At 41.0% G+C, this 16,247-nt stretch overlaps 1 protein-coding gene across 1 annotated transcript; it reads right to left on the reverse strand.

Annotated features, from left to right (window-relative positions):
• Window positions 1-12,020: 12,020 nt before the first annotated feature.
• On the reverse strand, window positions 12,021-14,344 carry LOC128568809 (zinc finger protein 432-like). The gene is given in 3 exon segments (XM_053566692.1): window positions 12,021-12,449; window positions 12,451-13,154; window positions 13,156-14,344. Coding segments are annotated over 3 exon segments (2,022 nt in total). The 5' UTR covers window positions 14,263-14,344; the 3' UTR covers window positions 12,021-12,238.
• Between the last annotated feature and the right edge of the window lie 1,903 nt (window positions 14,345-16,247).

A 16,247-nucleotide genomic window follows, 5' to 3' on the forward strand; every position in this document is an offset into this window, starting at 1 on the left:
GTTCTTTTATAGGCTGTTGCCATGAATGTGAATAAGGTCGCGGGTAGAACTCCTGTGTAAAAGAAAGAGGCCGAATTAGAATTTGGGGAAGGAACCTCCACACATCGCATTCAAGGAGGGTGGTCGTGTTTTTATCCAGGGGCTGCATAAAGGAGAAAGGGGGCGACTTCAGCCAGAGGCTTTGAAAGGCGGACGACGAGGGCAGCACGATGCCAGCCTCCGTTTATTGTGTCTGAGTGAAGGCGTTGGCATTTCTAGACAGTAACCAATACATCTGCCTTACTGGGGGAGGGGAGGAGCAAGGGAGCCAGAGAGGAGGTGTTCGGGTTGTAAAGATAGAACCAGCGTGAGAGACGTAGCGATGACCAGGCTCAGCCACTTACACACCTCTGTCACACTCCTCAGAACAAACAGCTATTAAACTCCCAGCACACAAAGCCTGTAGCAGGCTTCATAATGACAAGCACTGTCAGCACACTGTAATTAACATGGGGTGGTATAATTTATAAGGAATATACTATACAGTTTAATGCCATCACAGAGGGGGAATGTCTGTTGTTAGCCTGCAGAATCAAAAGGAGCCTTATCCCCCAATGCAAGCAGCTTTCTTTCCAAAAGCTCTTCAATAATATATATATTTTTTAACTCACCAAGCCTTTGTCATACTGAGTTCTGTGCAAGGCAAGAAGGAGCCTTATCGGTGACTCTTCACCTCCCCTCCCCCTCCCATCTTAATCAAGAAGGAAAGTCTCAGCAGATTGTCTTTACTGTACATGATCAAGCAGTTGTGAATGCTTGGTGAAACTCAAATGGGATGGCACGGAGCCTGGTAATATGACAGTTAACGGGATGAGACTAGCACTGACTCTGCCTCTATAATAAGCAAAAGGCTTTTTGCTTTCCAATTGAGGACAGGAGGAGAAGGAAAAAAAAAAAGATAACAGGGACAACATGGGGCTGTTGGGCACCTCTCTCTGCCTTTTATAACTGTCTCCAAAAAGAAAAATACGCCCTAACTGGAAGAGATTACCTCTTAATTACCCTTGTTCAGTGGCTGTAATAAGCTGAAGCTTTTACTTCTGCCGAGCTGTGGATTGGTTTGAGAAGCTTTCGCAGAAAATAGCTCTAATGGGAGGTTTATACTTCATGCCTCTTTCTGCCTCCTGCAAACCCTTAAGGGAGCTGGAATATGGCCTTCATCCTACTTCCCTGATGGGGAGGATGTTTATGAAGAAGATGTGTTATTTTGCTTTTAGAAGATGGTCAACATAAGTATTTGCCGTAAAGGACCATTTGCGAGGCCTGTGGCTTTCTTCTGCTCACACCCACACACAAAAAGAACATCTCTACCCTTCCCTTGAAGAAAGAAGCTGGGTAAAATTACCTCTGAGGCAAGGAAATACAGTGATGGAAATCAAGTTATTTTTATCCACTTAATGTTGGTATCGTGAATGAAAAATGCTCATTGGCTTTGCGCTGTATAAACTGTGGGCCTAGCAGGCATAATGCAGTCATTAATCAGCGGTTCTCAACCTGCGGGCCGCGACCCATAGGAACTGTATTAAAGGGCTGCGGCATTAGGAAGGTTGAGAACCACTGCTCCTGCAGAAGAGAAAACGTATCCAACATTCCTCTGGGAGGAAACCGGGTAGCACCACGAACGTGGGCTCTTGGAGTCTGGAGACATCTGTGGGACGTAGAAGCCTAAAGGAACAAAAAACAGCCCCATGAAATTCAGAAACAAATCCCAGGGACTCCCAGACTGTAACTGTCTATGGAGAGACCCTAAAAAAAAGGAAAGGAGGGTTGGCGGCAGCCTGATAGACTTGACGTTACACAAAGCTGAGATTTGGAGTTTGAGTTTATATTTGAGGTTCTGCTTCTGACCTTCTGTGCTTTCTTTAGAAACTATCTCAATTTCCTGAAGAATAAACCTGAAAAAAAAAAAAAAACAAAAATCTCTTTCACTGCTGTGAGACTTTCAAATGCAAGGGAGTCATCAGAGGCCTGATAGGCATCCAAAACTCTATTTCTTCAGGGGATTGTGTTCTAAGATTAGAGATAGCATTTGGCTCCTGAGAGTGTGTTCCCCAGGTTTAGTTGGTAATGCAGGTGTTTTGCTTGAGAAACTGGGGCTGGAAACAGTGAGAAACCCTCTGTTTTTGAAAGGTAACAATTTGGAGAACTGAAAACTCTCACTTCCTTTCCATAAGGACGAACAGAAGTCCTTTCATTCACATCCATCATATTTTATTTCACATTCAGAACCTTTTAATTTCAGCAGAAATCTCAGCATATGTTATCTCACTCCAAAACAGCAAACGGTGGCTTAAAATATATTCATGCATTTGAAATGCTCACTCTCAAAACAATATATATATTTTCTGCTCATATGGCACATATTTCAGCAATTGTGTGGAGGTTTTTTTTTTCCCCTCCCTTTTTTCTTCTTTCCATTGCTCTAAACCATGCAAGCACGAAGCAAATGTAAAGAGAATTCGAGAGCATTTTGTAATTCTTGAAAGGTTAATTGTGCTATTTATAGACCAAACTGTAAAGCAAAAACCCTCGGCATGACCCTTCAGGGTCACCATGGTAATAGCAACCTCAGTGGAGCCCTGACCAGTCATGAATTACTGTCTGTGATACTGAGAATGCTGACAGTTCAATCACAGCACTGTTTCAATAGAGAACTCCATATATTTAAAGCGCTGATACTGTTTTCCCTCTAAATGACAGGCTTGACAGATGAGCCAAAAGCACCGCAGACGTTTGAACAAGGAAATAGAGAGGGAGCCTGCTGGAAGCTGGGCTTCATGCAGCCAGCCGAGGATGATGAATAGAGTGTGATTGTGTCTGACAGGTAGTAATATAACTATTCATTCACCACAGAACACCTGCAGCACACTATATTAAATGGTACAAGATGGAGGGATTCTGACACAAGAATGTGAAGTGTGAATCCCAGGCTGGGTTTAGGTACAGCAATATAAAGGGTCAGGGGTCAAGCAATATAAACTGCCTCGGAGAAGGCTGTAATTAAATTATTTGCTTACTAAAGTGTTTCTAATGTTTTGCTAACATGTTGCCAGGATCATTACTTCAGCATGTCTGAACACTTGAAATAAAAGCAGCTCCCCCCACCCTTCTCTTTCTCTCTCCCCCTCCCCCACAACTCTACTTATTTCTTTTCTCATCTGAAGCCTCTTTCTCTCTTTCGGCCTCTGTGCCAAATAATAGTCTTAGAAAAAACCAAGAGCAATGTGGACAGAGAGTCATCATCCTGGCAGAAGCCCTCCGCCACTCCGGGCCCTGGAGTGGCTCTGCTCAGATGAGGGTGGCAAGGAGGCTGTCATTCTCAGGTCACACAACTGGCTGGCCTGTCCCAGGTCGGAATCAGGAAAGGAAGAGCTGGAAAAACTATGGCCTCACACAGGGAGGAGAGCTATGTCTGGACATCTTTGCCTTTTGCTTTGAAATCAGCAAAAAAACTGGGATGATGTTCACCAGTAGAAGAATTGAAGAACTGTTTCCAAAGCAGAGTGAGGATGGTGGTGGGGGCTGTCAGGAGAGCTGGGCCATTTTTCAGAACACTTGACCTCTTCTATACCCTTCCACTGCGCACGTGGCTAAATATTCCTACCCCTGCTTTAGTACTTTTAATTATCACATCTGTCACATTCTAAAAGCTTTATTCTCAGGAAGTATCGTGCCATAAAACATGATTGAGCTGGCTCTTTCAAATGTGGCATTTTAACTTTCTTTATGTGCAAGTGTATTGTATACCACACGTGTATATGGAAGAAACATCCAACGTCAGCGTTAAGACAGTGTTCTCTTGCATGGTGTGTGCATAGGCGCGTGTGTGCCAGAGCACGCACAGGACCTGTGGTAAACAAGAGCTTGGATGGACCCTGGTTGGTTTCTGAAATCCTTGGGAAAGGAAACACTTGGTAGTGCCTTTTACATGGGCGAATGTTCATCGACTGCCACCTCTAATTAGTTTTGCTTGTCACTTTCTTTATTCACAGAATCCTCTGACAGCCCAGGAAGGTTACAGGGCTGCTAGTGCGGCGCTATTTCCAGGGTCCCTTTGGGAGCTGAGATGCTGGTCACTCTTATCTTTTCACATTCCGTTTTCTCTTCTTGTCTTTGAGGCTGATTTGGCTGGTATGAAGATGGTTCTGATGGCAGGCTGTGGAGAAAGCTCTGTGTACTCAACTCCACAATTTCAGATTCGCCTTGCTCAATGAAAACACATTGTAAATAATTCCGGCTAACTGTCGTGTGAGAGCATGGGTTAACACTTCGAGGAGGATCTTGCATATGACCTCTCTGATTAGCTATGGAAAACAAAATCCAATTAAAGCCCCTCTCCCTCTATCTAGACCCTATCAAACCTCTCTCCTTCTGTCCTTAACCCTCTTTACACCCTTCTTTTCCAGCTGGTATTGCTCAGTTATTTTAAATAGTATTCATTATTGACTTATGGGCACCTCTATATCTTCATCTGTATCTACAGGTCGCTACGTATTTCATCTGACGCATTTTATGAAAGACTATTTAATAGCTATTAGCTCTGTTCCGGCCTCAAAAGAATGAGTTTTTGAGAATTGGGCAAATGTGCAATCTTTTTTTGTTTTTTGTAGAGACAGAGTCTCATTTTATGGCCCTCGGTAGAGTGCCGTGGCCTCACACAGCTCACAGCAACCTCCAACTCCTGGGCTTAAGCGATTCTCTTGCCTCAGCCTCCTGAGTAGCTGGGACTACAGGCGCCCGCCACAACGCCCAGCTATTTTTTTGGTTGCAGTTTGGCTGGGGCCGGGTTTGAACTCACCACCCTCGGTATATGGGGCTGGCGCCTTATGGACTGAGCCACAGGCGCTGCCCCAAATGTACAATCTTACTTGACAACACTTGAGAGCTTGTAATGAAACGGCTCCCGTTTTGAGGTCTTGGTGAGATTTCTCTTCCTTACGGGTGTTCTTGTGGACGTTTGGTGCATATTATACCCTTCACAGACATGCAGTCAAACACGTCTCATTGCCCCTCCACCTTCTTTCTAAATGGACTCTGCTTTAGTCTCTGAATTGAGCACACTGTGTGGCCTTGTATCTAATGCATATCCTTTTCCCTTCTAGTTGAGAGCCTGCACAGTGCTTAGTGCTGCCAATAAGGGGAAAGGGACTGTTTTGCAAAATAAGCAAATTGGATTATCCAGTGTGTAAATAGGCTCTCAGTCTTTTTTTCCCATGTAAATCAGGAAAAGCAATTTGCTTATGCAGAAAAATCCTGCACCACTGCTCACAGCTCCCTTGCCTTGGCTGGCATTGGGAGTTCATTATAGGTGAGGAAAAGGAATTTGTTAGCACCCATCCAGCTGGAGACAGTAATTACCTAATTTGCTTCTATTTTTCCACCATTTAATCATAGGTACAATGAAAAATATTCTGTGGAGTACCTTGAAATCTTGATTCATATTAAGATAATAATGTGAATAACTGGGTTTACAGATCCTTCAAGCTTTGTTAAAAAAAACTATATACAAATGTGTCCAATAATTTATAATTTGTGTTTAGTGGGAGTCAGACTTCTGGATCACAAGGATGAATTAAACTGTGCTTTCTTTCAGGAAACAGTGGGTCAAGGTTGCCATGGTATAAATTGCACATTATTTGAAGTGAGAAGCCTTATTATTTCATTTGTGCTTGAAGAAAATTGCAAATTTTTAAGAACTGTTTTCATCTTATGAGAGTAAATCAGAAATGTGGTTAAAATTAATATTAGCAATTGAACTGTCTTGCACACCTATGTGGATTGGGACTCTTTTAATCATTGCTAAGAATGTGGAATCCCAAAATCTTAGGATTAAAAGGAATTTCAGTGTCATTTTGTCCTATTCTCTAATTTTCAAAGGGAGTAACCCCCAAATCAGAATTCCAGTGGAGAGTGCTATGTGGTGGGTGGACAGAGTTAGAACTCAGGTTTGCTTTGTCTTAGGTCGGGGCCTGCTCCACTCACTGTGGTGAGAAAGAGATGAGGCTTCATTAACAGCTGCCTGTCCAGAACTGCTGGGATTATGTGGTCTAAGTTTATAACATTTAGGCAATTGTTGGAAATGCATAATGCACATACATAGATATGGTCTGTACTTCTTCCTACCTGCTTCCTCCTTTCATAGTATCAAAGGTGGGCATTTTTTCCTTTTTATTCTTGTATTTGATGAGTCCAGTTGTAAGTCCTAAATAGCTAAGTACAGGAAAACAAGGAGAAAAGAAATTTTAATTCTATTAGGGGGAAAGTTGTTGTCTCTAAACAAATGATCTTCAAAGAGAAGAAGAAAAAAAGGAGGAAGAGGAGGAGGAAGCAAGAGAAAAAAGAAAGTTAGTTTTGGAGGCAGATGGATAAAAGATTAATCTTTATGTTCTTGTTTACCATACATGGCTACCTTGGTAAGATTTTTAAAAAAACATTGCAGAAATTAATACAGACAGTACCCCCAGCAACTATGTGTAAGTATTCCAGATGTGAATGTGATTATGATGTTTCTGGGCCACCTCTGTCAGTGTGCTGATCCTCATGTCTCAAGCAGTATTTGTAACCAAAGATTAGGATTGGTACATGCATTTCTAAGTTAAGTGGTTTTCGTAGCAGTCCCCAAACCAGCAAGGGCAGCCGACTCTGAAGCAAACCACAGTGTCCCTACGTAGAAAGAAGTCAGAATTAGAGAAAAAAACTGAGCAGACAAGCCAATAAAAAGGCAAAAAAATCTCATCTTCCCATAGTTTCAATTTTGGGGGGCAAATCACAGCTAATAAAACATTTTGCTTAATATTGTATATAAAGTGCAAATGACATGCTTGTAATGGAGAAGAGAGGGGGGAAAACTGGTAAAAAAAAGCATCGTGCAGAAGCCTGCAGGTAAATATTGGGCTGAAGATGAAAAGCTGCATTTTGGAAAAGTGTTATTGATTGGAATTTTTTCTGCAAGTACCATTTTAGGACACATCTATAGGATTTATTCCATACAATAGAGGTTTGCAGTCACTGTGTCAGGATCCGCCTTGCTGGGGCATCAGACTTCAATTAGATAATGACCATGGCAGGGAGTGAATAGCTGGAGAGTCATTCATCTTCCTCTGTACATGACACAGTGTAACGGGTGTTTCTGACGATCTGTGCACATTGAATTAGGTCATTGCTGAGTTTGTCGGCCTTTGAGAGAGTCTGTGCATTTACATGTGATGATTTCAGCCCCCTTTCCTTTTCTCTCCCTCCTCCCAAGCAGCATCCATTGTTCCGGAGCCTGTATTGTACGGGGATCTGGATTTATGTCCATGGATTATAAGCAAGGGACACCACCACAGTCCATAATCAGCTCATTAGCATTCTGGTCATGCGAACCAGTGTGAGTACAATTTTCAATGGCCTAATGTGACAGGTAATCATAAATTAGTATTTGCTTTAAAACAACAGAAGAGTACACAGCCTGCATGCTTAAGGAGAACGAGTCAGTGAGTAGTACAGCTCTGTAATGAAGTGGGAGCTCATTAAACAGATGCTATCTACTTCACTGAGCTGCAGAAGCAGCAAACAAACCAAATGGAAATGTTTCAGCAGCACACTGCAGTCAACCAGGACAAGTTCAGGTTCATTAGCTGTGCCACAATCTACAGGAATTAGTCACAGTAATAATTAAATAGTTGCTTGCTAATTTATCATTTTACATTTGTTACTACATTTGCATAATGTGCCCTCCCATCTCTGTTACATTAAAATGCCCTTATCTATGTGTAAAAATGAAAGCTGTGATTTTTTTTTTTTTAACGACTTATGGAAAGTGGCCTGTATTTGGCAGTTGGGTGGTGATAACCTTGTTGTTTAGGTCAAATATTTGAACTGTATCTCTATTAGAATATTAGTACTATGACATTTTGAACAAGCAGGACTTAGGAGGCCACCCTGGGAGGAGCTGAGGACTCAGACTTGTCCTTAAGCAACTAAGTGACAGTTTCACTTCCTTCAGCTCTGCTATATCCTTTTTATATTCTTCATATCGTTCATCTCTTATTTGATTCTGTTTTTGGATTTCCTTTTGGTTATTTTCCACTTTATTAGCAGTTTCCTTCATTGTTTCCATCATTTCTTTCATTGTTTTCATCATGTGTATTCTAAATTCCCTTTCTGTCATTCCTAACATTTCTGTATAGGTGGAATCCTCTGCAGTAGCTACCTCATGGTCCCTTGGCGGGATTGTTCTGGACTGGTTCTTCATGTTGCCTGGAGTTTTCTGCTGATTCTTCCTCATGAGTGATTTCTTTTATCTGTTTCCTTGCCCTAATTTTCCTTTCACTTCCTCTTGCTCTTTAAGTTCTCGTGCCTGTGGACTAAGGGTTACAGGACCAGAAGGGTGAGAAGGTTTAAGAGCGAAAGAGGGATGAAAGGAAGGAGGAACGAGTGAAAAGAAAAAAAAAATAGAGAAAGGAGAAGGGGGTGGGTAAAAGGAATATTGACAAAAAGAAGAGAGGCACAGAAAGAGGGAGACAGAGCAATATAGGTGTATAGTAGGGTACTTTGACACAACCTTTAAAAAAACCACCTTCTAGGGGTGCCCAGTAGGGTGGGTCCCTTGAGGTCAGCAGCTCTTTGCTAACCTGATCTGACACAGTACCCCACCTCCACCAAGTAGAGAGGAAAGACAAAAATGCTATAAATCAAACCAAAACAAGCAAACAGAAAACTTTATGGGATAAAATTGGGTGAAAAACCAAATAATAGTGGTAGAAACACGAGCAAAAATGAAGTTCTAGTTATTGAAAAAGGCAGCAATGGGAAATTATAATTAAACTAGAAAAATTGAGAAAGAAAAAAGATCTGTACGGAAAAGGTTGAAATTAAAAAACAAAACAGCATCAACAACATCAAAATAAACAAAAAACAACCAAACCAAAAAAACAAAAACAAAAACAAAAAAACAGAAAAAACAAAACACAACCAAAAACAAAGCAGTATGTATGTATTGTTGAATATTGTCTGGGCAACATGTGGTCTTCTGGGGTATCAGATGTTAATCACAGTTCTGATACGACTGGAGGCTGCTGATTTCTCAAACCCCAGCAGGTAGACACCCTAAATCTCTCTTCAGCCCACTTAAAAGGCACTTTGAACTTGTAAACTTGCTGAGCAGAAGCTTTCCCAGGAAAGTGCTTGTTGCTGGAATCACTGCTGAAGTGGCTATCCACTTACCCAGTGTGCCAAAACCGGTCTCACTCTGCCCCTGAGGGTTAGGGCTGCAAGGCGGCTCAGACCCCACCCTTAGGCTACTTGGTTGCTGGGTTACCGGTTCCCACCTGATTCTAGCTCTGCTACCCTGAGGGCGGAGCTTGCCGGGGCAGATCGCTCACAATGGCTCCCTTTGGCCCACAGCCAAACACTATTAGCTCTGTCTGGCTCAGCGGATCAGACTGGGGCCCTAGACAACAGCCAAAGTTCTCCACATTCCCGCTCAGGCTCTCCCCAAGGCAGTTCAACTGAGTGCCAAGTCCAAAGACACCAAAACAGTTCACAGGTAAGGCCTTTCCGGTTTGCAGTCTCGCTGCTACTGAACTTACAGTTGTGGGCGGGTTTAGACTGATTGAACACACGCGACCACTTGCCGGTTTTCCACTGTTTTAGTCCTCCTCTTGGGGTCCAGAAGTCTCTCACTGACTCTCTGTATCCTCACAGGGGTGATAATAGGTGTATCCCACCAGCCAGAGATGCCTGGAGTCCTATCTCCCCGGACTCACGGTGCCCAGATGCAAGGAAGCTGTTACTGGGCCGCCATCTTGCTCTCCTCCCAAATCTAACCACAACTAAGTGACAAACTGGGTAAAGGAACTCAGCAGCCCATATTGGTACACTAACCTGCTGTTAGAAGGAGCTTGGCACTCAAGTCTGTAATTTTCATGCCCAAAAATAACAAAGCCATGGAGTGAGACTTAATGTCGGTCATAGGTCAGAAACAATTTTCCAAGGCTTCCTCCGCGAGGTGTTGGGATGATCCTGCTTGGGTGTGTTAATGGGGCGGTGATAAATTATTCAGCAGAACAACACAGAACAAGTGCAATTTTTCAGGGTTTTAATTAATTATCCCTATTGTTATTGATATGAAGTCCTTTATAATGTAAAATAAACCGTTGAAGGCTGTCTTTGTGTTCTACTGCTTTTCTTTCTCAGGGAACTTTGGTTTCAATAGCCGCTTAGCAAGTGTGTCTGAGGAGGCAAAGGTTATCTTGAAGAGCTTCCCCTCTGTGAGCCCCAAGAGAGCAACCTGGAGTGAAGCAAACACCAAAGACATATTTTACTTATCTGCTTACCATGGTCATAGTTGGCATGCAGCTAGGGAATATTCCTTTGGAGAGACAGTGTTTTTAACAGTAACTGATCAGGTATTCCGAGAGTCTTCAATCTTTACGCATGTGGGTAAAAATCTACCTCTTGGTGCACTGTGAAATAAGGCAAAGACATTCGGAAAAGATTATTGGCCAATTAAAAATGAAGATGTATAAACTGAGGGGAGACATGAAACACATTATGTTTATGACAGAACAAGCAGGCAATGCAAACTGCCATTTAGTGTGCTGGCAAGGGCCATTAGAGCTTTCTCAGGAAATCAAAACATACACCTTATTGTAAAGAGTCCTATAATAAGCATATTGCCTCTGTTTTGTCAGTAAATTTAAGGTAGTAGAACATTAATTCATAAAAATTAATATTAATTCACTGTAGTAGTCATTCAAACATTTTATCTGTTCAGCAGCCTCTTTCCTTTCTGTTATTGTCCCTCCCTTGTTCAGGGAGGTTAAAAAGCACCTAGCCCTCTGTTCCATGCCCAGGAGTGGACCTGTTACCTGGACTGGCTATCAGAGTGATATAGGCTTCCCCCACTCAGGGCTGGAAAGGGACCCCCATTTTCTAGGCCTTGGTGAGCTCAGAAATCAGTCTTATCACAGATCCCCATCTCTAGACACAAGCAGGCCACCTTGCAAACAAGGTCATAAAAAAAAGTTTTCTGAAAGGATTGGAGGGGGATCCCCCTAGAGTAGGGAGTACACACCCTTACTCCTTGCCTGAGGCAAAAACTGCAAGAACCTTATTCCCATGCTAATTTTAGGGTTATTTTCTGTCTATAGATCTCTGGCCAGTTATGATACTTTTCTGACTCCCTGCCTGCAGGAAAGGAAAACTGTCATTTAAACCTCCCTAGATAAGACTGTGAGATGGTTTCCCACTTGGGTCCCACCCACCACCACCACCACTGCCAGAAGTTCTTTTCTGCCTCTTATATTTCCCCCTCTTTTCTTATCAATACTGTTTATTCATCTTTCTCTATAAATAAACTGTCCTGTCACTTATCCACATGGTTTCATTCTTTGAATCCTGAGACCAAGGACTTGGCATAAAGAGAAATTCTAGCAACTGGAGTACTCTATTCCCTGGCCACAGGGATTGCATCAGGAATAGGCACTGTACTCAACAGGCCAATTAGAACCTTACTGAGGAGTTTGCTGTATCTTTTGAGATTACACTCCACATCCTTAGAGATTGCTCGCTCTCATATTCTGAGCTGCCATGGGCTACCTTCACTCTATATGAAAAGAGCTTATCAAAGAATAAATCTAATGCTGAGAAAAGTTGGAAAGAGAGACAAAGAAATATTTTCCCTTTGTGAACTAAAATAAAATCTTTTTTTTTTTTTTTTTTTTTTGCAGTCTCTGAATTTATTAAAATTTAGTCTTATGCAAGTTCTATAATCCCCAAGGGTGAAAAATCTAGCAATGGACTGCTTTACACTCTCTTCATATACACTAGAAGCATATTTAATAAGTTCACAGTACTTATTACAAACATGGTTTGCTCCCGAATACGTTCACTTGTATGTAACAGCTTCAGATTCTCTGCAAAGGATTATGTACCTCATACACAATCAGAATGTCAGAATTTTAATAAATGCTGACAGATGAGACAGATTACCCCCAATCACTGAATCCATAGTCTCTGGATTGGGCGCCTCAACAAAGTCAGAGCTTGAATTTATGTGGAAGGATTTCCATCATTGACTGCATTTATTCTGGTGGATAATGAGACCAGATGAAATTCAATTTGTTATATGTAAAGGAAATCTACCCTATATGAAATCTCTGATGTACAGAGGTATATTTTCTTCCTGAAGGCAGTGACCATGTTCATTGCATGGTTAGGGTTTGTTTCCAATATGAGTTCGCTGATGTGCAAAGAGATTTCTTTTTGAGGAGAAGGCTTTTCCACATTTGCTGCATATAAAGGGTTTCTCTCCTGTATGAGTTCGTTGATGAACTATTAGATGGCTTTTCACAGTGAAGCCTTTACCACATTCATTGCATGCATAAGGCTTCTCTCCAGTATGAACTTGCTTATGTAAAATGAGCTGTTTCCATGAAAAAGCCTCTTCCACATTCACCACATATATAAGATTTCTTTCTTGTATGCATTTCCTGATGTACAATGAGATATCGTTTCATGGTGAAGCCTTTTCCACATTCTCTGCACAGAAAGGGTTTCTCTCCAGTATGAGTTCGCTGGTGTACAACAAGATTGCTCTTAAAGGCAAAACCTTTTCCACATTCACGGCATTTATAAGGTTTCTCTCTAGTAAGAGTTCGCTGATGTAATACCAGTCCACTATTTATGGTGAAACCTTTCCCACATTCAGTGCATCTGTAAGGTTTTTCTCCAGTATGAGCTCGCTGATGTACAATCAGCCGACTCTTCAAGGGGAAGCCTTTCCCACACTCAGTGCATATGTAAGGTTTCTCTCCAGTATGAATTCGCTTATGTCTAATAAGCATGGTCTTTACCGTGAAGCCTTTTCCACATTCACTACATAGATACGATTTCTCTGTTGTATGATTTCTCTGATGTACAATGAGATTACTCTTGCTAGGAAAGCCTTTTCCACATTCACTGCATACATAGGGTTTCTCTCCTGTATGAGTTCGCTGATGTTCGATCATACGGCTCTTCACAATGAAGCCTTTTCCACATTCAATGCATATATATGGTTTCTCTCCTGTATGATTTCGTTGATGTATGATGACATAGTGCTTTGTGGTGAAGCCTTTCCCACATTCACTACCAGATGTAGGGTTTCTCTCCTGTATGAGTTCGCTGATGTATGATAAGCATGCGCTTCCCAGTGAAGCCTTTTCCACAATCACTGCATACATAAGATTTCTCTCCAGTATGATTTTGCTGATGTACAATGAGATTTCGCTTGCCTGGGAAACCTTTTCCACATTCATCGCATACATAGGGTTTCTCTCCAGTATGAGTTCGCTGATGTTCAATCAGACGGCTTTTCATGGTAAATACTTTTCTACATTCATTGCATATAAAGGATTTCTCCCTTTTGTGAATTCTCTGATGTTCATTGAGCCTGGACTTTCTGGAGAATACTTTTGCACACATACTACATCCGTAAGGTTTTTCTCCTGTATGAACTCTCTCATGATCAGTGAGCTGAGACTTCTTGACAAAGGCTTTTCCACATTCACTGCATACATGAGTTTTCTCTATGTCATGACTTCTCTGATGCTTATTGACTTGGGATTTAATTCTATTAGGTTTTGTACTTACAGAAAATTTAACAGAATGAAGTTCTTCATACTTACCTTGAAAAAATGTTTTCCCATGTTCATTGAATTTAGTAGAATTGTTAATTTCATAGCTTTTGTTCTGGTCAACTAAACTTAAATTTGATTTCAAAGTTTTTATATATGACTCAAACGTAACATGATTTTCCCTAAAAGAAAAATGACTTTTGCTTTGAGGTACAATATTTCCAAATGCATTGTGTTCGTAGTATTGCTCCATAGCCTTTAATAGTCTTTGATTTTCCAGGTGACCCTGCAAATGATCATCAACCTTGTTGTTTTCTGGACAGATGCGACTATACATTTCATCTTCTGTTGTCCAAGGTTGTTCTCCTTGTTCCAACCTGGACAGTGCATCTGGTCTGCTGGCTTGATAACCGACTGACACCAGGTTGCTGTAATTCTCCATAATCACATCCCAGTATAGGTCCTTCTAAGCAGGGCCCAGGAGCTTCCACTCCTGCCAGGTGAACTCCACAACTACATCCTCCAGGGTCAACAATTCCTGGGCATTGCTCATTTTCTTCTGTTGTGGGATATGACCAGCAACTGCTACTCTATCTTTGTCTCTTCTGGATATACCCAACATCTCTGGTCAGAAACTCAGTCACTGGTCAAGGGTATCCCCAGGAATGATGACATCTAGGTCCTGGAACCTCCTCTTTCTTCATTTATTTCTTGCCTCTCCCTCGGGTAGCCAGGACGTAGACACCCTCAGATCGCACTTTCCCTCCGTCTTTTCCACGGACTGATCCACACACTGACATGACACTCTTGAACGTTAGCTCTTAAATTCTGAACTTTCTTCACTAAACTTCTTCCACCTAAGGTCTCCATGTCCAGCTAGCTGCTCTCCAGTAACTCTCCGAACAAGGTGCACCGCGGTTCTATGAGAACAGAATTCCTAAAATAAAATCTTAAGGCACTTTCCACCTTCATTGGCTAAACATACTCCCTCTTAGCTAAGGGGACCACAGAGAAAACTTAAAACTGAATTTCCAACCATAATAGGATGAAAGATCAGATATCTCATTATATACCCTCCCTTGCTAATGGCTATTAGGTTTTTCCCCCCACCCCCTAAGGGCTAAACAGAAACCAATCTCAAGACTAGCATTCTTTCCTGATAAGACACCATCAACCATGGAGTGATTTGAACCAGTCTACGGAGCATGTGTAGAGAGGATTTTTGTGTCCTTGCTTCACCTTTTTGACATAGAGGAAACCATTTCTGAACATGGACCCATGAAAAGGGCATAAAGCTAGGTCACACAGGTGCATGTTTCTCCTTTCATAAATATTCATGACTCCTCTTATACCTTGTTAAATATGTATATTTTGCCACCCAGAGATTGCAACCCATTGCAAGAAATATAGCTCTCCTGTCCAAATATTGGACATTGCAAGAAATATAGCTCTCCTGTTTTTTCCCTAACACCTTCTTGCTTAAGCTTTTTTTGTGATTATTTTCTAGAACTTGCAATTAGAAGAATCTTGAATAGCAAATTTACTCATCTCTTCATTTTTTGGTGGAAACTGAGGCACAGTTGGTGAAAAAGATAGCCCATTAAATTGTACCTCAATTCTGTTCTCTGTTATATTCAAATCAATATATTTTAGATTATTTCTGTGATGAGTCCTTGCAAATAGTGATTGGTCATAATATTAAGTAATATTTAGTATGAGTGATAGTAATTAATAAAAATATCTATGTTCTAGGCAAATGGAAACTGAAAGCAAGCAGAAGTAAGTATATTTATATAAGATAAAATAGACTTTAAGTCAAAATGAGTAAAAAAAAAAAAAAAGACAACAAAGATCATTATACAAAAGGATCAATTAAGTGAGAGGATATAACAATTCTAAATATACATGCACCCAACAAAGGAGCACCCAGATTCATAAAACAAACATCAGTAGATCTAAGAAGAGAAGTAGAAAGCAATACAATAATGCGGGGGACTTTAACATCCCATTCACAGAATTTGACAGATCATTTAGACAGAAAGTCAACAAGGAAACATTGGACTTAAATTGGACTTTACCAAATGAACATAACAAACATTTATAGAACATTCTATCAAGCAACATAAGAATATACTTTCTTTTCATCAATACATGGAACATTCTCCAAGATAGAGGCCACGTGTTAGGCTATAAAACAAGTCTCAACAAATTAAAAAAATCCAAACTTATATCAAGTGTCTTCTATGATCACAGTGGAATAAAACTAGATATCAATACCAAGAGGAACTTTGGAGGCTTTACAAATACCTGGAATTTAGACAACATGGTCCCGAGTGGCTGTTTGGTCAATCAAGAAATCTGATGGAAATTAAAAAAAATTGAAACAAAAATAGAAGCACAACATACAAAACCTATGAGATACAGCAAAAAGAGGTGCCAAAAGGGAATTTTATAGCATTAAATACCTACATTAAAAAGTAGAAAGATTACAAATTAATGATCTAATAACATACCTCAAGGAAGTAGAATGGCAACAATAAACCAAACCCCAAATTTAGCAAAAGAAAGTACATAATAAAGATCAGAGCAGAACCAAATAAAACAGAG

This window comes from Nycticebus coucang, chromosome 17, assembly GCF_027406575.1.
Source record: "Nycticebus coucang isolate mNycCou1 chromosome 17, mNycCou1.pri, whole genome shotgun sequence".
Taxonomy (NCBI): Eukaryota; Metazoa; Chordata; class Mammalia; order Primates; family Lorisidae; genus Nycticebus; species Nycticebus coucang.